Below are 24,728 nucleotides of genomic sequence, written 5' to 3'. Positions count from 1 at the left end.
GCCATGCTTTCCGGGACAGCCCTGTGTAACAAGTTTGAATAGTTGTTCCTAAATAGTCTCAAATATTTTAAAGCCTTCATAGTTTACTGAAATGTTCCAATAATTGACCCAATAATTTCAACATGTTAAGTAGATTCATTACCACCATTTGGAAGTCTGTTCTTCCTCCAAGGAGCTTGGAGCAATTTACATGTACCCCCAACCACCCGACAAAGTAGGTAAGGTTGAGAGAGAATTTGCTCAAGGCTACCCACTAAGCTGTAGAATTGAGCTCTTTATTCACTGCACCATACTGTTGATAGTGATTGTTAATGTTCTCTCCAGTGATATAATAAAATACATATTTAAAGTATAATTAGAAATGATGAAGTACATTGATAGTCATTCAATTTGTATTTGCAATATTGCTGAAACACTGATGACATTCTAATCCTGAACAGCAAAGGCATATTTTTTTAGTATAAAAAATATGTAAACCCTTCAAAATAAATCCCTATCACATCTGTCAGAATTGGTAGGAATAGATCACTCCATCACGAGTTCACAGAAACAAGAGGATATACTGTAGAAACAATTTATGAAAAAGTCAGATCCATATTTCATATCTGCCACAAAACCTCATCAGAGTAATAACCCTCCTTCTCCTGGGTGTTATCTTGCCATCTGCTACTCTATTACTTATCTTTATTTTGCAACTAATTAACAGCATAATCTTCTAAATTCAGCAAGTTAATTATCATTATTGTGGTCTTTGCAGCATCATCAGTCCTTATGAAGTCTTGTCTCTCCCCTCCCCCCAGAGAATCTATGAAAATGAAGTAGGCTGGGAGAGGGTCTGTTTCTTTAGAGCAGGCTCATTAGGTGTTTGCTGATTAGCTCGGCATGCAGAGAGGCAGGTCAGGAGAATTCTGCCGAACACAAGGTCCCATGCCGAGCTCAACAAAGTTAATGCGAGTTTCTGAACATTTGCCAGGCTGCCCTCTGTCAACTCTCAGTGGTAACCCCTGCAGAAAACCCACTATGCTTCAGGTATTTCTCAGTTTGTGTTAAAAAAAAAATGTATGCAGAAAGCTCCAGAGAGCATCACTTACAATACGCATTTTTTAAAGAGGCAAGGCAATCCTAATTCAGAGGGTCTTATTTGTTTTTATATAGAAATGATTTGTTAACTCTGCACTTGCTACAAATATAACATCTCAGATGCTTTCTGAAACAAAATCAAAGACGACCATTAAATGAATTCACCCTCAATCTCTCATTTGAAGGCACTTGTATCTATTATTTATGTACTGCCATTAGCATGCATTCCAATCTACAGAGTACAAAGGAACAGGTACTTGTCCCAGGGAGGCTGCAATAGAAAATTCAACAAAGGAGCAATGAAGAAGCTGGATCCAGAGTAAACTGTGACGGAAGGGAGTTGGTGGAAGATGACTTTCTTGCCCCCTTCTCCAACCTACAGCTCCACAAGCTGTCTGAAAGGTCTCTCCTTAGGGTTAGGGGAACCTGCTAAATGGGGTGGGCTCGAGTGCAGGGGTTAAAAGGGACTGCTCACTCAAAATGAGGCAAGGCACCTTCTGTGAGCAGCAGCTTGGCTCATGGATGATTTCTGACAATCTTCCCCTTCCCCCTCGGTCTCTCAAGATATGCATAGGAAGGAGCGTAACACAGACATTTTAGAGGTAATAATGAAGCTCTGTATCATCATCTAATGAATTTCTGCTTTAAGTTTTATAATTCTAATAATATTATGTTCAAACAGTATATATGCTGGCTAAGGGCACCCTATCCTCAAATATAAGTCAAGCATCACCAGAGCTCTAAACGTTGATATGTTGTATGTAGGTACTGAAATACTGTTATTTTTCCATAAGTGCTTAGTACGTACTGACTAAAATTGCGATTCAATCCCCTACAGCTTCAACTGAACTTGTTTGCCGTGCATGCATGTTTGCAGTCGTTTGTTAATATCCCTGACATGTTTCAGTAGGAACTGTTTTACAAATTATTTTTCTGTATTTTCTTGTTATTTTCTACCAGTGTTTCTCAAACCTGGATCTCCAACTGCCATTGGACTACAACTCCCATCATCCCTAGCCAGCAGGACTAGTGGTCAGGGATGATGGGAGTTGTAGTCCCAAAAAACCAGCAGGAGGCCCAAGTTTGAGAAACACTGTGCTATACTGTATGACACCCTGAGCGTTTTTTAAATTGAAAAATGGGGTAAAATCTATGTTACAGAAACATAATTTGCAATTTCAACCTTTGTTGAAAGTTGGTCAACCAAAGCCTAACATTAATCCTCCCCCCCGCCCCCGATTCACCAGTTTCAGCATCCAGGGCCTTTCCTATTTACAGCTGGCAGCACTCATTCTATTTATATTTATATTTATTTATTTATATGTATATGTAAAGTCATTTGGATTAAATCTAAGACAGTAGTAATTATGTAAACATTAACAAGTATGGAAAGTAAGACACAGCAGTATCACTCTGTCTGTCTGTCTGTCTGTCTCTCTCTGTATGCATTCACAACTTAGAAATATAGAGGAACCTACTTTTCAGCATGATCTGCCATGTTAAGTCGTGTAATTCCAAGCTGGCAACACTATGAAATGCCACTAGAGAGCACAAAGCAGATTTAAATGCAAGACAAACACTCCAGGCAGGGCATGTAATTATAAGGTATATAATGGGCAGAAGGGTATTCTTTAGATGAATGCAGGATTGGAATATCAGACAAATTAATTACTGCTCTCATTTCTAAATTTTCATTTCTCAGGATGAGAGAAAAGAAAAAGGAATTTTCAGTCATGATGTATGCAGACATTGACTAGGATTTAACGTATAAAATATGCTGAGATAAGCAATAAAATATTTGTACTGATTTGTAACATATGTAATGTTAGAAGTGGAAGCATCCCATAATCAGTAAATTAGTACTGGTGGAATAAAAATGGAGATTTTAAAATGTGAGTGGGTTTTAAAACTTGAGATACCCCCCAAGTGATCCTCTAAACCTTTGAGACATTCCCAAACCATGCATTAATCAACAGAAGCATTTTCTAATTGTGTCATCTGAACTGAAGCAATTATTAACATTGCTGAAGAGGTAATAAATTCTAACTGGTTCATTAAGGGTTGGCATATTCCCTACAGTGAAAATCCGGACATTTTTGGGAACATCTCCCCCCACTCCCCATTAATTTTTTAGGTTCTTTAAAGGCTTTTTAAAGCTTGGTTTTTAAAAAATTGCTCTGCTTGCCATACGTCCGGGTTTTCACTGACATTTTGTCAATTCGGCAAAAATCTGCCCAAATGCCATTTTCTGAGCCCGATTCCTGGACGGGTCTAGGAAAACACAGACGTATGGCAATCCTAGGTTCATAGCTCTAATATATATATATATATGGAACGATTAATATGCTTGCATTTGAAACTCAAAGGGTGATAGTCCTACATTTTTACTGAACCTATACAAGAATCAGAACAGTACTCATGCTTTTTTGTCTTCTTCTCCAGGATAAATCCAGTCAGATACAGTTCCTCAGATTGTCTCCAGGCCCTGCAGCTCTCTCTGCATCCAAGAAACAAGGTTTTGATGGGTACTTTTTAAAAAATATCCATCACCTCACTGAAAGAAACAGTTGAAATGCAAATATTCACCAAATTTTATCAACTAAGGAGACTGCTAAAACTTAAAACACAGCTATTTCTCCTGTGCTTTCTCAAGATGTCCTTCTTTTATATTTGTATAACCAAAAACGTTTGCCATGTTGCACATATAAAGGTTCACAGCACGCTGCTACATTGTTTTTCTTTTCTGACACATAAATTCTACAAAGGTATTCCGAGTAATTCCATGTCAGATAACGCTGAACTACAAGCACCAGTCCTGAGTTGAGTTAAAGTTCCAATATGACTGCTATTCCTCTCACACATCTTTTAAGAGTTAAAATCCTGGTTCAGACAAAATGGGAGACAACTCTGATGGCGCAAACATTTCTGCTTGCCTGATTGAACAATCTGTGCTGTTTGAGGGGTCCTCTCAACCCCCCTTCAGCCAATTGTGGGGGGAAGCCCCGCGGCGATAGTGGAAGTCATTGTACAGGCTTCTGCTAGCAGCCTGGTTAGCAAAATTGAGCCCAGCAAAGTTTGCTACAATATAGAGCAGTGGTTCTCAACCTGTGGGTCCCCAGATGTTGTTGAACTACAACTCCCATCACCCCTAGCTAGCAAGGCCAGAGCTCAGGGATGATGGGAGTTGTAGTCCAACAACATCTGGGGACCCACAGGTTGAGAACCGCTGATATAGAGGATTTCTTCCACTTCTCCCTTTTCACATGGGGAAGTTGAAAGGTTATACTTTGCAGAGTTGGAAAACTTATATTTTGAGTAAATTAATTTCCTGTTTTTGTCTGAACTCAAGAAACTAGCTTATTCTAACTATGACTTGTTAACAAATCAGGATCAAACGACGTTTGCTATCCTGGTTTGTTTTAATTAGTCACAGTTAAAATAAGGCAGGGCCTCCCAAGATTGAACGTAACAGGAATTGACGGTTTCCCTAAAGTGAAAATGAACACCTTCAACCTGCTGCTCTTGAGGGCAAAGATGAGAGGCTGTCTGTGAGCCTGAGCCACTTATTCACAATGCCAAACAACAGTGTATTATTACATACAAACTCTGGCAATTTCTTGGCTACTTCTCATAAAAGACATTTTCCTGATAATGCTTTAGTTGCTCTTGTAATTTTATCTTTTTTTAACAAAGGGTATTTATATATCATCCTTTCAATAACACACTGGCTTAACAATAATATAATACTTCTAAACATGAGTACATATTCATGGGCAGAGCTTATTTCATTTCAGGTCTGCAACAGGGAGAATCTAAACATGGTAGCCAGATGTAGCATCCCACTTACACAACCAATTTTCACTAGCACAAAATAGATTTACTCATCCTCCCTCCCTCCCTGCCACAGCCCCTGCAGTTACCCAGATGTGCTCTGGAGGCCATCTGAGGGTTGTAGGAAGGAGAAAAGGAAGTCCTGCCATGCCCACCGGTGCAACATTGTACTTATCAAAACTTTCATTTCTATGCAGTATAAAATTAGCAGCCCAGGCCGGAGCTGATTTCAAAAAATATCCATGACATTCTTTATTACTATGTATCCTTGACTTTGTGAAAGGTCACCACTGAATTTCATCTGCTACACACCAGCAGCGTTCATCTTAAACACCTACAGTGATACAGTTTCATTCTAATTTCATTGCAGAAGGAACGTAGCTCAGTGGTAGAGCATCTGCTGTGTAATCATGATGTTCCAGGTTTAATTCCCAGAAACTCCAGGTAGCACTGGGAATGTCTATCTGAAACCCTAGGGAGTCGATGCCAGTCAGTGAAGACAACAGTGAACTAGATGGATTCAATATTAGGCAGTTTTCTACGTTCCAACTGGCCACAACATGTGCATGTTACCCCTGCAATGTTGAACGCAAAGCAGGTATGCAAGGTCCCTTTCCAACATAACCAGTCACCTAAAATGCCTCATGTTGGGAATTAACCAATTTAAAATGAGGTACCCTCTCTCTAGCTACCAGGTAGATTTAGTAGTCTCTGTTAATGCGTGCATTTTTCTGCTACTGCATTTCTACAATAAACGGAACAAGTAGTCTCTCTCTTTCCTCTCTGTCTTTGATTTTCTATCCCAATGCCACCCCCCTCCTTCCCAGTCAAACAGTTAAGATTTTGCATCCACTGAGCATACTCAGTCCTGGTTTTTTGTTTGGTTCTCTAAGATTTTGACTCCTGCCAAAGATCTTTTGGTCTTTTGAAAACCTCAAGGTTTCCCTAAACATGCCAATACCCCCTTTTTGCATGTAGGTGGTGCTGTTTTGGATACATAAGGATAGGCACTTGAGAGAATGAATTTGCTATTAGTATAGATGCTAAACAAAGGCAATTAAATAAAGAATTCATTGGAAGCACTAATTTATGCACCATAAGGAAGCTAATGATTGATTTAAGTAATAAAAATATGATTCTGTAATTGTATAATTTAAAGAGGTATCTTTTAAAACCCTGTTTGATACCACAAATTAGGTAATTTTAATTGCCACTTCCCATGGTTCCTTTTCACTTGATAAGCAGAGTAGGGAGATCAGAATGTAGCAGACTTCCAGGCAATACAAAAATTTGCGATTACCATTGAATGTCTTCAGAATTCTCCCAACTGTTCTACTATTCACTAACAATGGCTGTACTTGGGTGCCACACTAAAATATGGTTTAGTGTGGAGTGGGAAAACTGTTTTTCTATTAAAGGCCACATTCCACTGAGGGTCATTTCTTAAGAGCCTATAAGTGGACAGTGGGCAGGGCCAATTGTGGGCAACCCTTTTCTCTTTTCTCCTTCTTTTTCTGCTGTCCCTTTTCAGCAGGCTGCCAGAGGAGAGACGGATTGCTCTTGCCACAGGGCTGATTGCTTGCACGGTCTATCCCCTACTCTTCCATTATTCCATCTGTTCCTCCCCCCATTAAATTAGGCAAAAATTTGCACTAAATTAGGTCAAAGGGTGCCCATCCCTGGTTCAACAAGACATGAGTGAATCTAGCTGCTCCAGGCTCACTCACTCCTTGCACAAAGCTGGGAGGAGACGTTTGGGAGCTTTCATTTCTTGTTAGGATTAACTGAGCATGCTGTGTCCTGTGACTATAACTTCAGAAGTCATGTTCTGAAGTTACCATGTACTGTACCAGGTTTAGTTTCAAATCAGTCTGGACAATGTAAGAAGCCCTGGTTAAGCAAAAGCAAAACATGAAAGCTTCCAAGCTCTTCCTCCTACTGTGTGGGAAGATTGGGGGAGGGAGGTATGAGGTCAGGAGGAGGCAAGATCCATTAATGTCTTGCCATTGTTTAGTAACATTAGTATGACGTCTGAACTCAGCCATTGTTTTCTGGCCATAGGGGTCTTTTCACTGATTCTCTACAATGGGTGGAAATTCAAACTGCTAAACAGTATCTAAGCTAAGAAAGGGAATTTTCAGTCACTTGTATGGTGCATTCAGTGCATTAATGCGGAGCGGAACTATTAACTTGTAAATTGTACATTGGCCCACTCTACAGAAAGTTCCACTAATGTAGAATTTGTGATGGCATTACATGATAACAAATGATAAATACTTTGAAAATTACAAAATTGCTGTATAATTGTTAGGTATTATTTACTCTTGCTGTGGTTGTTATTAAGTACAGTGGTGCCCCGCAAGACAAATGCCTCGCAAGACGGAAAACCCGCTAGACGAAAGGGTTTTCCGTTTTGGAGGTGCTTCGCAAAACGAATTTCCTATGGGCTTGCTTCGCAAGACGAAAATGTCTTGCGAGTTCCTGCGGGTTCCCCCCCTTTTTCTAAGCCGCCAAGCCGCTTATCAGCTGATCCGCTAAGCCGCTTAACAGCTGATCCGCTAAGCCGCTAATAGCGCTAATCCCCTAAGCCGCTAATGGGCTTGCTTTGCAAGACGAAAAAACCACAAGACGAAGAGACTCGCGGAACAGATTCTTTTCGTCTTGCGAGGCACCACTGTAGTCTTTTCTCAATGTCCTGCTTTCCAAAATGCAATAGTACTGCACAACACACAAACACAGTCACATAGCTAATTTCTTTGGGACCGAAAGTACAGTTCACCTACATGTATGTAAAACAAAATTAGGTTGTATATAAAACAAAATAAATAAAAACCAAACATCTTATTGGATTTTCTGGCTCACTTTCTATACTGTGCCTAAATTCATCTTATTGAAGAACTTACCAATTTTGCCTCTGACTGCACAGGTTGAGGAGATGAAGGTCCTGGAATTCCTGGGACACTGGGCACCATGGTGACAGGTCTAACAAGCTGTTCAATATAATCAAGAATTAATACACAACCAAAAGCACATTCTACTTTATAACAGCTAGGGTGCATGTCCTTTCCACTAAAAGATTGCTCATTGAGCTGTTTTAGTACCAATTTTTTTAGGCCATTGTCTGAGATTGTGTGTAGTTCACAAGGAGGGTCTTCTCAATGGTGGCCCAACTGTGGATACCCTGTGGATATTTGTGAGGAACCAACACTACTACCATCCAGGTGCCAAATTAAGAAGACTCTTATTCATCTAGGTTCTTAATGGTTGAATTTGAGCTCTGTTTTATAGTTCTGCTGTTTCTTACTATTTTTATTGACTATTGTTTCATTAATTATGCCTACTTTTTGTTTGGTTCTTTTGTGCTACAATATTTTTGCCTTTTTAATAGTTTGTTTGCTGTTATGGCTTTAGATTTGGACATTGGTGTAATTTTACTAGCAGAACCTCCATTCCAATAAGTCTATTTATAAGTGGGTAGCATGATGTGTTCAGTTGGGGAAAACCAACTTCCACCTAACAGCAGGATGTATGCCCTGCACAAATTTCCCCATTCTTTTCACAAGTCTGAGTTGTAGGGATGAGAGTTTATTAATAGCTGTTATGTAGTGCTTCACCCTGTCTTTCTTCCCTCTCAGTCACCTAAAGCAGGGGTGGCTAACCCACAGCTCATGGTCATACCTGACCCTGAAATTTTTTTATAGCCCTCTAAGACCCCATCAAATATCATTTTAAAAAAATTATATAAAAATAATGTTGACTGTTGTTGCAAGTCCTCTGCTGTGGCCACCCAAGGCCCTGCTAAACACACCCACCCACGTTAGTTTTTTTTTTTTTTTTTTAAATTAAACTACAATATATGCTCCCACAGGTTCCCCACTGTAATACCACATTTCTTGGTCACCCCTATTTCTCTTTTTTCTGCAATGACAATTTTTGTGACACCCAATATTATTTTCCCCCTAAATTTAACAATGCATAATTAATGATTAAAAACGACTGAAAATAGATGAGGGGAAAGATTTTTGGAAGGCAGCCATGGGAACCACAGTTCTCACCACATCCACTTTTATACCTCAACCACACCCACTTTGACATGCAGTCCCAGGAACAGTGAAGTTCAATTTCCTATGCTCTCAATTGTTTCCTCTCCTGGGAACATGCCTGGGATCGGCTTCAGCCCCCCACGGTCAGCATGCTGTGGACCTCTGACCACCTGCCATCCTCCCGACTGGCTTCTACCACTTGTTCTCTTCTGGATCAAGTGGTACTAGAGTCACAGCTGTTTCCAAGAATTAGGATTTGAGGACTGGGACTTTTCAAACGTCTGGGAGAACGTGTGTATGCCGTATATACACATACTTACTGGAACGGCCGTTGGGACATGCACATTAGAATTTGTGATTGCGGCAGGAATAGCAACAGGCATGGTTTGTCCATTAGGAAGGTGCAACAGCAGTGGGAAGGGACCTGGCACCGGTCTAAGAAAACAAATGGAAACAGAAAAACACTTATGGGACAAAGTACATTGCATATTTCATTCATCTTTGGCAGTATGTATATTATTGATATGCCTATTTAAAGACGGGATCCATAGATAGAGGAGGCTGCATTTCTGTTTGCCTGACAGAACCATCACTGCCTCCTTCCCCTGCCCCCCAAACAATGTTCTGGGGGCTCTCCTGACTACAGAGAGAGGATACAGAAGAGGCGCATGGGAATCCCTGTTGCACTAGCAGGGCTGAATCTGGCCCAAATTTTGGAACCAGACTTGCCTTACGCTGGACCAAGAACCAGAAGTTTCTGCTGAAGGAAGTGGGCAGATGGTTTTCATTAAGTTACCCTTCCCTTGGCAATCCAAGCACCATCTCCCATACTGTTTTAGAGGGAGGAAGAGATATTGTAAAAATCACATCCCCACCTCCAGTTGAAGCCTTTCATGAGTAGAGATCAACTCACAGGAACTCAAGATCCAAGCCAGAAAGATTATGACTTATCAAGGACTAAGAGCGTTGCTAGGTCCCCAATATTGTTCCATCCATATATATATATGTGGGTGTGTACACCCCCCCCAAACTTGGAATTAGTTTTTTAAAGGACAGCCCTTCTAGCCATTAAAACCTTATGAGGTATTTTATCTTTAAATAAGATCAATCTAAAAAGGATTAGGATAAAGGAGGAACCACAAACACACCTTATAAAGATATTTCACTAGTTGTAAATATATAGAAAACTTACACTATTGGCCTGTTGGAGGAGGGAGCCTGGGTTATGACAGTGCTAGAAGTCGGGGAAGGTATGGCTTGCTGAATAATGACACTTGAGTCAGAACTTGCAAGCAACACATTAGGAACCTGTAGAGAAGCTGGACGAACAATTGTGGACGTAGGCTGGGCCGTCTGCTGCAGCGACACTTCCTACAGGAAACAGGAAACATTTATTAATGTTAGTTTTGCCATTCAGTTTTTCCTCTATGGATAATAGAAACATCCAGTTGTATCTGTATTGGATTTGAAATTGTTTTTATATATGCAACTGCTTTCTTTTATATGCAGCAAGCAATTGTTTCTGTCATGTATTGTGAAATTGCTTCATAGAAAGCAATTCATAAATAAGGAAATCTATGTAGATGAGGCTGCCAAGGTACAGGAGTTCCTCAATTTAGCCTCTCCTAACATGCGTGCATTCACATTAGCCTCTGTCGCTGTATCAATGTGCAATATTGGCATTGACTTTCCATGTGGATCTCTAGACTGTAATCTGCTTGAGATCATGGCAGGGAAGACTGCATGACAACTGCTTGGGAGCAAGCTGTGTATGCTTTAGAAATGTTCACAACAATACTGTACTTTAATAATAATCCAGAACAACAAACTTTGCCCTTCAGATGACCAGACATAGAGGCTTTAGTAAACTGCATGAGTTGGGACTCTCTTGTGTTCAGACTATTGAAGTGCTGTAATTAATAACACAGGTGGAGAGGGGGACACAGGATGAGCAAAAATGTTTGAAGCTCTTAAGTTTCTTGAACTTACTGGTACAGATCACGCTTCTAAATCATGAGAAATTACTACCTTTTCGTCACTGGTAGTGGACTCTGGATGAGGTAAAGGACTATCCTGGTGAGTTGTCTCAACAACAGAAGGCTCTTCAATCTTATTTCGTATAATTGGTGTTGCGAGAGGCGATAAATCTAGAGGCATCTAGAAGAATTATCAGGTAGATGCATTTTAAAATCTGAGCAGGACTCTATTCAAAGAGTAGGCAATTTACAGTGATGCTAATATCCTGGCCAGCAGTATTGTCATCTCTTTTTAGACAGTGTTGGCAGTAATAGATAATGAAAGGAAATTACATTCTGCCACACTTTCCCTCGTTAAAAAAATATTACTCACGTTACAAGCAAGAGGAGTTCATCCCTGGCAAACAACACAAAGCAGATGCCAGTTAGGACACTTTTTATACTTTTATTTCCTTTTTCAAGCAAAGTAGCAATAAATGACAGTAAGTATTTTGGTGTCATTTGGAATTATTCCTAGCACCCCAGCTATGAGAGTACAGTCTAGTCTGCACATCATGTTAAACCATAGTTTAACCATAGTGCCTGCTTTCCTCCTCCTGTCTTCCACCAGCTTGAAGGAAACATTGGCTTAGCATTATGTGTAAAGGTGTGTACTTAGTTTAGAGCTTGTGTTTGTAGAAATAAACCATGAGCGCTGGTCCACTCCACACACAATACTAATCCAGTACTGTGGTTTGTTGCCTCCCACCTGGGAAAGTCATAAACAGGAAAAGAGCAAAGCTGGCACAATTGAGAAGCATGCATCAGCATGACACTTGTTCACATTATAGAGTTGTGGGGTTTTTTTATGTGATTGACTTGTCAGGACAGATTGACAGAAAGGTTACTTCACAGAATACTTCCTCCAATTGTGGTTTCTATATATTTCTAAAATATAAGGATTAACAAGAATGACACTTTTTCTACCGGTGCAAGAGTCCTAGTGATGAAGGGAACCCAAACAATTGGTAGTCTACACAGTGATTTAGCTCTGATCATCTTTATAAACATACTTTTTTAATATCATCTTCAGAAGCTTTTTTGAATTCATTTTCAAAAGGACTTGCAAGCTCATTGAATAAACCGACTTCTTCACAATTCTTCAGGAATCGAGTTGGCGTTGGAGTCTGATCTAAAATTTAAAAATATATATATATATGATTTTCCCAATTATATATTGGCTTTTATACATATTTTCAAATTGATGTCAATTTTTATGTTTCAGGCACTCTAAAATTTGCAACTGATCCTGACCAGGAGTGCAGTATAATTAAAGGTTTCACTGTTAATGTATCCTTTAATGAAAAACAATGCTGCCTTTTTGCCAAATCTTTCCTTTTAAAACCAGTACTGTATCACCAATATACACAACACAATCAGAAGGCGAAACAATGCAAATTCTATGTGTGTTTGGTTTGCAAAAGTCTTAGAAACCTTACAAACTGGTCAACAAGAAATCACATATTTTAAAAGAGAGATATTCCTTGAATTTTTGTTGCTGCTGTGGCTGAATGTATGTTTTTCCTGTTCTTAATCAGGCTGCCTGTGGACAACCGGGGGGGAAAAGAGTATGATAATGCATTGAAAAGTCTAGATTAAGGTGTTTTAAAATGGCATAAAGCTGTAGGGATGTGCCTGCCTCCCTGAATATACAGAAGAAATCAGGGAACAATTTAAATTGGTAGCATTTAAGCTTGAAAATTATCTCTTAATCTTTAGTTTATGAATAAAACAGCTGGAGCTAAAAAAAAATTAAGCATAAGGATTACTTTAACTTTAAAAACAAAACAAAACAAAACAGTATTGCACCTTGGCTGCAATTCTTCACCCATTTGCCAAGGAATAATTTCCATTCATCCAAACAGCACTTATTCTAAAGCAAGCGAGAAGATGATTGCAACCAGAGCAAAACATTCTAATGAGAATGAACTTTAATTTCAATCATAATTGTTTAACTAATAGACAATAAAATACTATCCCAACACACAATAAACTTGCATTGGGGGATTAACAAAGGAATAATAGTGATCACTACATAATGGCTGAAATTTAAAGATAAAGGGGGAAAATACTGAGGAAATCATGGCATTCTATTGCTTGTGCTTTATGCAACATCTAAAGATTAAAGATGTGTACAGAAATCAAGACACATATTATTCACAGAGTAGTGACCTGATACTTTTCATATAGTACTTACATTGCCTGCAAAGGATCAATACTACACACAACTCCACTGTAGCCAATACAGTAGAAAAGTGTATGATGTACTTTATTGCAATTCACAGTATCTGCCTATCAGGTGTTGGCTTTCATGAAAAATCAATGCCTTGGGTCCAGAGAAGAGCAAGAAGAATTCTATGTGTCTAGTAACAAGGGAGAATTGGCAAAACTTGTATAGAGCCTTGTGTGAGTATATGTGTCCTTCTGCTCATGCAAGGCACTTTTGGATGCAACCCATTACTAAACTGGTAATTACTTCTGGTGAAGAACCATCGTTTCAGGAAAAAGTAGTGGGTAAATGTTATTAGCATGCACTTTTGGAAGGCTAATCCTTAAAATGTAATTCCCTAGAGTCAAGCAAGGGTTGCTTTCAGACCCTCCTCTTCATTATTTATGTTTAACAAAACATTATCTTTATTTGCTATCCAGCCAGAATTTTTTAAAAGAGGGGGTTGAGATGAAAAGATCACCATAGAGGAAGGATCTGCAAAAGAAATTAAAAGATCAGAGCATATATACTTTGACCAACTGCTTTTGAGATCAAAAATATTTTATGCTATAGCTAAATTTATACGGAGAAGCAAAATGACCAATAAATATTTATCCAATAAACATTTACAAATATATGACATTGATTTAACTAGGATGGTGCATGTAAGTGTTTTCTATCATCAGTGCCTTACTCTAATTGCCAGGTATGATTTGCTGTGACAACCCTTACAAATAGAATTTCAGTTTAATTGGACTGTTCATTATTTAATAGTAAAAGCCAGAAGATTAATTTTATAAAAGTAAAGTAAAGGACAACACAGTTTACAAATTCATTTCATAAGGAATCTTTTGATGTTGCTTCTGATGAGCCTAGAGATTTCGAGTCATATACAGAAAATACACAAAATGTGTGCACATTCCAAAAGAAAGATGGATTAATAGAAACATATACTAACCAGCTACAATGACACTGTCATTACGAGCTGGACCAAATTTCAGTGTCATCTCATGTTTATGTTTATGGACAGCCAAATGATCCTCGTTGGTAAAACGCTGTGGCAAAAAGTTTTAAAATATAGTTATAAATTTTAATTTCAACTAAAGTGATAACAACATGGAAAATCATTTTCATAACAGGTTAAAAGCCATTAGCAAGACGTTAACAGCTGATTTTTTTAAAAAAAAATGAAAGTCTGGATGGTACAGCAGGAAAATGATAAAAGTAAGCTTCATTGGACAAAAAGGTTGTGTTTTTTAAAAAAATAATCTGTAAGATATCCTCAACATATAAATAGCACCAGCATAAATACTAAGAGGTCCATACCAACTTTTGACAAAGGTTTCACTCCACCTATAACCTTGTTTTGATGAGCAGCTGAATAATAATATCAAGATTGTAGTTGCTCAGGCAGACTCACAATAGGATTGTCTGTATAAAAAGTGACTCAATTAATGGCAGAACATTATTCAAGGGAATGCCAGAGAGGGGGGAATATGCATTTTCTTGAAAAAAGCCTATTTTTGTACTTGGCAAAGCTTAACAGACACTTTGGGGTGTCTTTAGTGCAGCTTCTGAGAAACTTTTAAAAAAATCAAGTGTAAATGCACGCCCCGCTGGAAGCTGGAGATTATACATAATACAGCAGTGCTGCCATTGTATTTTTCAGAATATAAAATTGCTCTTTCCCAAAAATGAATGCTGGGGGGGGGGGGGAGAAATAGCCTGCAAGACTTAAACAAAGAAGAAAACAGGCAAAAATAACTGCTGATCATTTCTGAATGTTTTCTTCTTGACATACCTACTCTTTTCTCACACTTGTTAATAGTCCAGTATATAGAATGATTTACAAAGGTGAAACTAGTGTCCCCAATTTTTAAAATATTGAATATTAATTGCTCCTAAGCTACTACATTACAATGTATTGGCTAAGTCTCCATCAGTATAGCTGGCCATGAGTGTTGCTGAACTTCACCCTATACGCTTTTCACGAACTGGCTAATTTGTTTTAAATCTAGCACTGACCAGTATTATTCTTGCAATGGACTTGACTTTGCATGGCCAGAAAGCTTTCTCTGCTGTCAAAGGGCTTAATGCAGACCACAAGTACAACAGCCCTATTGGCTGTGATTGTCTATTTTGCATGTCACATTAAACCATAGTTTAAAAACAAACTGATGTGTGCTACTCTCCTGCTGCCACTGTGGATGAAACAAGCCAGAGCCTTGCTTGTCATGTTGTCCGAATCTGAGCTTGTGGTTTGTTTCCTTCACACAAACTGCAAGTGGTAAACCACTGCGATACAGTTTTATGATACATAAATATTTTAACAAATAAATAAACAGGAAAAAACCATGGTTACTGCTCGTGGTAGCCAGCTGAGCAGCACAACAATAGTTTACTCTCTCTCTCTCTTTGTGTAACATTGATATTTAATTACATCAGTTTTAAACACGGAACTCAGGGAAAACACATTGCAGAAATGCTACTACAAACAGCCTTAAGAACCATGCTGATGTTGTTCTAAAGTGACTTCAGGGCTGAGAGAGAAGTTTCAAATGCAGAAAGAAGTAGCTGAATCAGTCTAAAGGTCAAGAAGTGGCTTTTTTTTCAAAATCAAAGAAACTGCATTTAATTTGCTGTTGAAGCTGATTATACCCAAAATAGATTCTACCACTGCAACAGCCATTCCATTACAAGGAACACTGACCATGCAACATGAGCTTCCACTAGGATGCAGTAAAAAGTTTGTATGCACTGGGCTCATCTGCATGTCCTCAAAACTTGGTTTTAACTTGCCTGTTCCTGCCTTTTTGGGGCATGAACCACATGACGTTCCCCCTCTCCTGTTCACATTTTGGATGTCCTGCAGCAAAAACTTGTTTTTCCCCCCATCCGAGAGTATCACAAAGTTTTTCATCATATGCCAATATAATATATAGAAAGGTCCGGTGACTTCTGTTTCAGTGTATCTGAAGAAGTGTGCATGCACACGAAAGCTCATACCTAGAACTAACTCAGTTGGTCTTTAAGGTGCTACTGGAAGGAATTTTTTTATTTTGTTTTGACCAATATAATATGTCCATGAAGTGGCATATACTGTTTCTTGCCGTGTCTCGGATTTCCTTGCTGTGCCCACAACCACGTCACATAGACTTTGCCCCTCCCTGTCTCGTTTTTCTTCTGCTTCTGCCCATTTCCAGGTGCCACTTTCTATCCTTTCCAGGTGGATTTACCTGGGAGGGAGCTCCTTTGCACTCAATATGAGGAGGAGTGCCTGACTGCGTTGTTAGCACACCAAATCCAAAGCCCTATCCTCACTCCCTACTTTTCCAACTTGCAAGGGCTCTCCTGCTCCCTCCTTGCTTCGAAGTGTGTCAAATGGAACTTACTCCCAGGAAAATGGGGCATAGCAAGGGGAGCAAAAACTGGACTGCAACAATAATCCACCATCTCCTCTCAACTCTCTTATTGCTCTTCTTGGCAAACAAACTTGCAGGAGAGTAGTGCAGCCACCCACAAAAACCCCTTTCCCCAAAGCTATTTGTGGGCAAACACACATCTACTTAGTACTAAGTCCTACTGAATTCAGTGGGGCCTACTTCCATGTAAGTGATGCTCGGATCTCAGCTTTCACAAGGGAGTGAAAGCTGGATTGGAGCACTGAACTTACAGTCATACCTCGGGTTGCAAACGTGATCCTTGCAGGAGGCATGTTCGCAACCTGCAGCATTTGCAGCCTGAAGCGCCATGTCTGATGCGATTCGGCCCTTCTGCGCATGACATAATTTTGTGCTTTTGCGCATGCGCAGAAACCCGGAAGTAACCCCTCCCGGTACTGTTGGGTTTGGTGCGGTCCGCAACCCAAAAACACGCAACCCGCACTGTTCATAACCCGAGGTATGACTGTATTTTCTCTCTTTCTCTCCCCTACTCCTGGCTTTGGGCTGGAACAAACCACACATCTTTCTCCACCTCCCTTACATCCTTTTCACAAGAATTTAGGATGTATTTATCTGGGAGTCTGTCCCATTGAATTCAATGGGTTGTATTTCTGAATAGACACATTTGGGATTGCACTGTAAAAAACTCAAAATTCTGTCCTTGTCATGCCCCATCAAAGCCTCACAAAGGGAAAGTTCAGAAGCAGATGAAACATCCATCACAGCTGCTCTGGGAAAAACAAGGCTTCATACTGTATAAGTTCTGATAGTAGGGTGAGGATGCATTGCTAACGATGTTTAGTCAGAGTGCAGCAGTAATCAAACGAGGTTATGGAAATACTGAAAAAGAAAATGTAGGGTGCATGTTTTCCCCTAATTTCTGCTGCAAACAGTGACAGAAAGGAGTGCCCTCAACTTTATATGTTAATGACAAGGGTTCTGGGGGTGGGGTTTTCAACATGAAAGTAGATCTGAGAAACAAATGAGCAGAATGCATGGTCCTCATACAGGGAAAAGTGAAATCAGTTGATAAACAGCAGTGGTATAGAACCACAGAGGCTATGATGCACAATGCACAAAACGGATTTGGAAAACATGGGGTTTTCAAAGGCTGTGTAGAAGAGCCCATACAGAACAGGAATAAAGGGGAGGTAAAATCCCCTTACAGAAATGAAGATAACAGTCCAGTATGATAAAATACCAACAAGCCTTTTTATATAATTAAAGAGAGCTCAAGAAATCACTCGGTAACCTTGAGGATCTTGGTAATTCTTCAATTATTCTATTTTTCTTTGAAATACCATAGCCAAGCAGTACTTTCTGTCATCTACAAAAAACATTAACAATTCTAAAAGTTGCTGACATCATATACAAGTGGTCATCCCCTCTTCATCCAACCCTCTGCACACTGATTCCTCCTTGAATCAAGAGCTCTCATGAAAGTAGCTATTATTGTGTGGTGTTTGAAGCTATGCAGCTTTCATTGCTGGATTGGGGTGTGGTGTTCAGTATAGTCAGTAACACCGCCACATAATGCTCATTTGGAGGCTGTGGTGACAGAGTTCTCTGCTGCCTATCCCAAATAAGCAGTGTTGGCTTTCAGAGCTTACAGTGCCATCCATTTAAACAAGTAGTTTGAACATGTGCAGCAAAGAAGCATGGAGAGTTTGACTGTTACAGATCTTTAGGCAATGAGTAAAAATGTTCTTAGGACTCAAACTGAAATGTAAACTACTTCCTCTGATATAACAAATGTTTCTCTGTTAACTAACACAGATAGTTTTAACATGTATTACCTGTCCACATCCAGGGGCAGTACATAAAAAGGGTTTGTCATCACTCATATTCCACAGGTCCTTGTATTACCTACATTAAAATAACAAACATATCCAGTGAGTCAGGGCAATTGCTCTAAGTCAACAAACTAACATCCTCCACAAATGCAAGAAGAAAGTTGGTGTGTATTGGTATTTCCCCCCTTATAAAATGTCTCTTTATGACCAAGTCTCAAAAGCAGCAGTATTTCGACAAACACTTTAACAGTTTTTAAGGTAGGCTTCCAAAATCATGTGAGGAACACCACGAAAGGCAAATAGTTTATGGTATTTATGTCTCGCAGATGTGAAACTGAATCTGACACATTCCTCTGCATGGCAAGCTGGGAAACATTTCTGCAAAATATAAGATATCCAACTGTGGTGGCCCACTCGCACAAATGAGACTTCTCCTGCTCTCTACAGCCCCCACCATCCCTCCAAATCTGCTATGGAGGGTTGGGAAACATCTGGAAAAGGTGGGAGAAGGAAGACAGGAAGGGAAACTCCCATTGTGTCTGCTGGCACAATGTTGGAACTTGCTCACAGAAGCTGTGTTGTAAAACAAAATATAAATGTATTAAAACATGCACATATATATATACCTGGCAGATTTCACATGTAAGCCAAATTTCATAAGGTAAATGATTTATTATAGCCTCCTTTTCATGACAGTGGTTCTGCAAATCAAGAAGGGAAAGTCAATTATTAAATGATCTCTTTTTTTACCATATCTTAAATGGTTGGAGTGGATGCACCCGATTCCCATGGGAATGGTCTATTCTGCTTCAGTGCCTGTACCTTAACTCTGGAATCAAACATTCTCTAATAAAAAGGCTGTCCTTACTGAATTTATTTCCCCAACAACATTATGAGGTAGATTAGACTAGAGGTGGGTTCATGAAATAATTCTGCCCCAGTAAATACTCTTGACAATCCCTGGGGTATGATGGATATGGGCAAACATGATGAACTAGATGAATGTGGATATGGAAAGCAGTAAATTCTATTATCATGATGGCACTTCCTCCAGCTTGCAGTCATAGAACCTTTGATGGCAAAATCCATAAAAGCCTTGTTTACACATTATGCTTGCCCATGTAAACATGAACCTGGAGAAAGTCAAACCTACTCATAGGGAATAAAATATATACTCTGGACTTATCCTTAAAGATAATTATAAGTCTCAGCAAGCTTCCTATTTGAACTATCCCATCTCATCTCCTATCCTGACACTCTCCAGAGCAGGGGTCAGTAAACTTTTCTGCTAGCAGGCTGGATCGCCCATGCGCAGGAACGCGTGCACCGGTACGCATGTGCACACCGCTCTTTTCCTGCTGGCTTTCGGAGCCATGGCAGGGGAGCCGTTGTTATCTGCAGCTTTCGATTGGCTGCAGGAGCTTCCTGCAGCCAACAGGAAGCCGTGGCTGCATCCTGGAAGTCAGTCCCTGCACAAGCTAAACTGGTGCGCCGCGCTGTTGGTTTAGCTCCGCATGGGGACTGACCGAGCGGACGCCAAGGGCTGGGGACCAGTTTAATGACCCCCTTGGGCCGTATGTGGCCTGCGGGCCGTAGTTTGCCGACCCCGATTCAGAGTACCACTCTGTTCCTAAGAAATTAAGATGTTATCCAATTCTATCCCTTGCAGATCAGTAATACAATGCCAGTATTTATCTGGATTTGACATATAAAACGCATGAAGCCAACGGTTCTTGATACAATAAGCAATATTATTCATTTGTAGAATTATATATTTGTAGAAGCACTGAAAAGTTGTTCTTTTCAGATGAACCAAAACAGAGAAGGGAGATAGGTAAGATCTGTCTCAAGTTACAGTACATGTGACAGCAGCAGGCTAGCATGTCTAAGTCTGTTTTGCTTATTCAAGTAGTGAGCCCAAGTGGCAGAAAAAGGAGGGAAAGGAAGGTAAGCAGCTGGGTAGTATGTAGTTCTCACCTACATACTTCAATATACTCTTAAATATGGACTTGATGAATAGTTGGGAGATAAATGGCTTAAACATCCAGATCTGCCAATGTCACGGGCAATTTGAACCTTGGTATAATGATAAAAAGAAGTTTATAAAGGTGACCAAGACAACAAGGAAGGCAAGCCAAAAAAGCTTTATAGTAATCCCTTTTTATAACCAGAACAAAAACCTATTTTTATCCTGGTTATATAATGCATTAAAATTTTCATCAGTATTTAAGCTCTAACGAACTTGAGTTTTTAATACAGCAGCCACACTTTTTCCCTTGACTGTATTAAGCCTTCATTGGGGAGGAGGACTGAGCAGTGTAAGGAAAGGCCTAGTATTCTAATGAATTATGGGCGTTGCTCACCAGCGACTCCCAAGACTACCCTAGCCATCGGGGGAAGGGGGGGAGCTGTGCCATTTTGCTAGCAGCATTCCCTCCTTCCCCCTTTGTTTTGACAGCTGGGGGAGGCTTGGGAGTGGTGGGCGGGTGGTGCACCGCATATCCGCCATGGGTGGCTCGCACCGCCCCCGTGGGCAGCTCGCTCTGTCCCCAGCTGCAGGGAGCGTGCGCCGCTCTGTGCACCGGAGCAGCTATCCTGTGCCTGGGAGGGCACCCTCTGTGCCCCTCAGGAGTGCACCTGCCCTGGGCGGTGCGGGCATATGTTCCGCAGCCACCTCCACTCGTGCATCAGAACCACTTTCCTTTCTTTCCACTTCAGTTCAACACACTCTCCCAAATTCTATTTTCCTTCTACCAACAGGATTATTCAATGGATCTATAGTCTGCTGTTAATAGGAGCTCTTTCATTTGCAGAAGTCATACTCAGGATACAAATAATAATAATAATAATAATTTATTATTTATACACCGCCCATCTGGCTGAGTTTCCCCAGCCACTCTGGGCAGCTCCCAATCGAGTGTTGAAAACAATACAGCATTAAATATTAAAAACTTCCCTATTCAGATGTCTTTTAAAGATAGGATAGCTGCTTATTTCCTTCACATCTGAAGGGAGGGTGTTCCACAGGGTGGGTGCCACTACCAAGAAGGCCCTCTGTCTGGTTCCCTGTAACCTCGCTTCTCGCAATGAGGGAACCGCCAGAAAGCCCTTGGCGCTGGATCTCAGTGTCCGGGCTGAACAATGGGGGTGGAGACGCTCCTTCAGGTATACAGGACTGAGGCTGTTTAAAGGTCAGCACCAACACTATCTGTGACTTTGGTTAACCAATGCAGCATCAACTGTATTGCTTTCAATGGGCAGAATTAACCTAACAAGTCCTGTCAGCAGAAGCCCTAAATAAGGATTTCCTCTTGCTGATGAGGCCTCCCCCAAACGTGTGTTCCCTGCAATTGGCTTGGGGCAGATTAGGAGACCTCCTGTAACAGTTTGCAGTGGGAGGGTAGGGGGATCATTCTGCCTTGCAAACTGAAATGCTTGCGCTGGTGGAACGTTCAACATAGTGTGATAGAGAAATCCGCCTGAAGATAGAACAAGCTGCCTTAGTAATCCATGCCTGCTATTGAAAAAGCCAATGTCCAAAGTCTAAAACGTGCCATGAAATCCCCAAAGGCATAAGCACAGTAAAAGTGATTTTAAAAAACTATTTTAAGAAGAAATATTGATCTATAAAGAAACTGTTAGTTACTTTCTAACAAAGAACAATTAGAGGCTCTCCAGCAAAATGGCAAGTTCTATTCCAGCGCTGGTGAAAGCCAATTGCTACATAATATTATAAATCCTGATATTAAGGCAATTTGAGAGTGGGTTAGTAACTGTTGTTCTCATGCTACATCTCATTCAGGAGTTCTTAAATCCCCCCCACAAGTGTTCTTAAAGAAGATAAAGGAACAAGAACAAAAAGTATAGCCCCTTCCACACGTAAAATGACTAGCTATCCAGTTTGCACATCATATTAAACCATAGTTTATTTTAAATTATGATTTAATGCTAATGAACAACATATTACTGCACAGTGCTCAAAAGTCCTCACTTCACTTTTCTACTCCAGGAGAGAAGCAAACCCGAGGATGGCTTAGAATGAAATGCCAAGAAGCAAACTATAAGCTAGCTAGTACAATCGAACAACTCATTCTTTCACATCACTGGATAGTGCCCCTGAGCCAGGCAATAGCACACTGACCACCATAAATGCAAACACAAAGGCACTGCAAAAGAAACCTTTTCAAAGCAGAGGTAGGCGATATTTTAGTGGCCAAGGAGAAGATAACAGGATCAGAATCCATGCATAGCCTGCTCTTGTAATTTATTTCTTTCTAATGGGTTTTATTAAAGATTTTCCATTGCATGAAGGGCAAATAATGGCACCTCAGGTCCAGATGGTATTTTATGGTATTACTAAAGAAAAAAAGTGGTGTTATGAGCCATTAAACCTCAAAAATGCAATTTCCCCAACAGATTTCAACAATTTTGGCCACTAGTATACAAATTATTCAGATACTCTGAAAGGAGGGAAATTTCTGTATTTATAAATCACTGCTTCTTCAACAAACACACTATATATTTATATCCACTTCTGGTAAGATACTTTGAGAAATACATCTGTTATTAAATTTCGTTTTCAGTTTAAGTGCATTCCTAAAGATACTACTAAAGAACAAGGAGTGCATATGAAAGTATTTTCATCTACCGATACACTAGAATATTGACAATAACTGGGGAATTGCAAACTCCAATAGGTCAGTGGTTTTCAAATTTTCTACCTTCAGGGACTTTTTCCTATATCAACTTGTCTAACTAGGGAACCTCTGGACATTTCTGAAAATCCTAGGGCTCTTGGGCCTTGCTGTCACCCCATCTGAAAGAACCGTACACCCTAAAACACAGACAACATTCTCTTGGGGTTAGGCACTGCAAGAGATGTATGAGTAGTGGCTGCCAAGCCACCTTTCAGCAAAACTTTTTTGCCTTTAGCATTCTTCACATTCACAAACTGCTAATAAGCTCTTTAAGCCTCAGGTTCTCCCAGAACATAGTTTGAAAATCAATGAAGTGGATTATCACATAATTTTTAAGCAAAACTCTTTCAAGGCTCAGCAAATGTTATAACTTTAGCTTTATATCTTAACGTACAATTTTCCAAGTATCAATACTTCTGTTAATACCGGCTTCCCCACCTTCGTGTGCTAGATATTTTGGAGTATACAACTCTCATCACCCCCAGCCACCATAACCAACAGTCAAGGATTATAGAAACTGTAATCTAGAAACTTCTAGAGGGCACCAGGTTGGGGACGGTGCTCTTAGCTAAGACTAATTGTTTTCACAAGGAAGCCATGTTGGTCTACTGCAGCAAAAACAAAGAGTACTGTGTCACCCAGAAGACTTAAACAAATATTATGGTATATGCTTTAATGGGATAGAGTCCACTTCTTCTGATGCATGAAGTACTGTCCTGATTATTTATTTTATGCACACCCACATGTACATTTGAGGGTGTGACTGGATTGTAAACAGTAAGGAAAACGGGAAAGCAAAGGCAGAAATAATTATGCTATTAACAGTGACCATTCACAAAGCAGTGTTGATGATAACACAAACACTGTTGTGGCATTGATAAGTTAATTAATAGGTGTAATAAAAACCTGCCACCCTAATTCATGCTACAAGTGAAAGAACTGAACCTTCTGATAAAATCTGGCAGACTATCACTTTGTTCAGCAACAGTCATTCCCCCATCCTCCTCCCAAATGACTGGGAGGATTTCAGAAGCCCTTGCTTCTACAGTGGTGCCCCGCAAGACGGAAAACCCGCTAGACGAAAGGGTTTTCCGTTTTGGAGGCGCTTCGCAAAACAAATTTCCCTATGGGCTTGCTTCGCAAGACGAAAATGTCTTGCGAGTTCCTGTGGGGTTTTTTCCCTTTCCCCCCCGCTTTTCCAAAGCCCTAAGCCGCTTATCAGCTGATCCGCTAAAAGCCGCTAAACCGCTAATAGCGCTAATCCGCTAAGCTGTCAATGGGCTTGCTTCGCAAGACGAAAAAACCGCTATACGAAGAGCCTCACGGAACGGATTAATTTCGTCTTGCGAGGCACCACTGTACTTTTGATTAATTGAGGTTTGCCACGTCATCTGCACCAACAATGTGTCCAAGTTACTCTAGTGTCTTATGTGACCACAGGTATAACAACTTCAGGTGTTATTGTGCTACATGCATTTGATAAAGTACAGTGGTACCTCGGGTTACAGACGCTTCAGGTTACAGACTCCGCTAACCCAGAAATAGTACCTCGGGTTAAGAACTTTGCTTCAGGATGAGAACAGAAATTGTGCGGTGGCGGTGCAGCAGCAGCAGGAG

The 24,728-nt window shown here is 40.2% G+C and overlaps 1 protein-coding gene across 4 annotated transcripts in view; it reads right to left on the bottom strand.

Annotated features, from left to right (window-relative positions):
• ATF2 (activating transcription factor 2) overlaps positions 1-24,728 on the bottom strand; it is a 38,298-nt gene that overhangs the window by 12,275 nt on the left and 1,295 nt on the right. For 2 of the 4 annotated variants that reach the window (XM_081839783.1, XM_081839782.1), the window contains exons 2-9: positions 19,041-19,115; positions 18,418-18,487; positions 14,137-14,233; positions 11,983-12,101; positions 10,983-11,111; positions 10,147-10,325; positions 9,275-9,389; positions 7,815-7,901 (exon numbers count right to left, since the gene is read on the bottom strand). In XM_081839783.1, the coding sequence (XP_081695909.1) occupies positions 7,815-7,901; positions 9,275-9,389; positions 10,147-10,325; positions 10,983-11,111; positions 11,983-12,101; positions 14,137-14,233; positions 18,418-18,465 (774 nt within the window). In that variant the 5' untranslated portion in view covers positions 18,466-18,487; positions 19,041-19,115. The remainder of the gene's footprint in view (positions 1-7,814; positions 7,902-9,274; positions 9,390-10,146; positions 10,326-10,982; positions 11,112-11,982; positions 12,102-14,136; positions 14,234-18,417; positions 18,488-19,040; positions 19,116-24,728) is intronic. The other 2 variants (XM_081839785.1, XM_081839784.1) reach the window with 1 other exon arrangement.

Source organism: Podarcis erhardii (genome assembly GCF_964252035.2).
Source record: "Podarcis erhardii genome assembly, chromosome: 1".
NCBI classification, from domain to species: Eukaryota; Metazoa; Chordata; class Lepidosauria; order Squamata; family Lacertidae; genus Podarcis; species Podarcis erhardii.
This window is presented reverse-complemented; position numbering and strand designations above follow the sequence as displayed.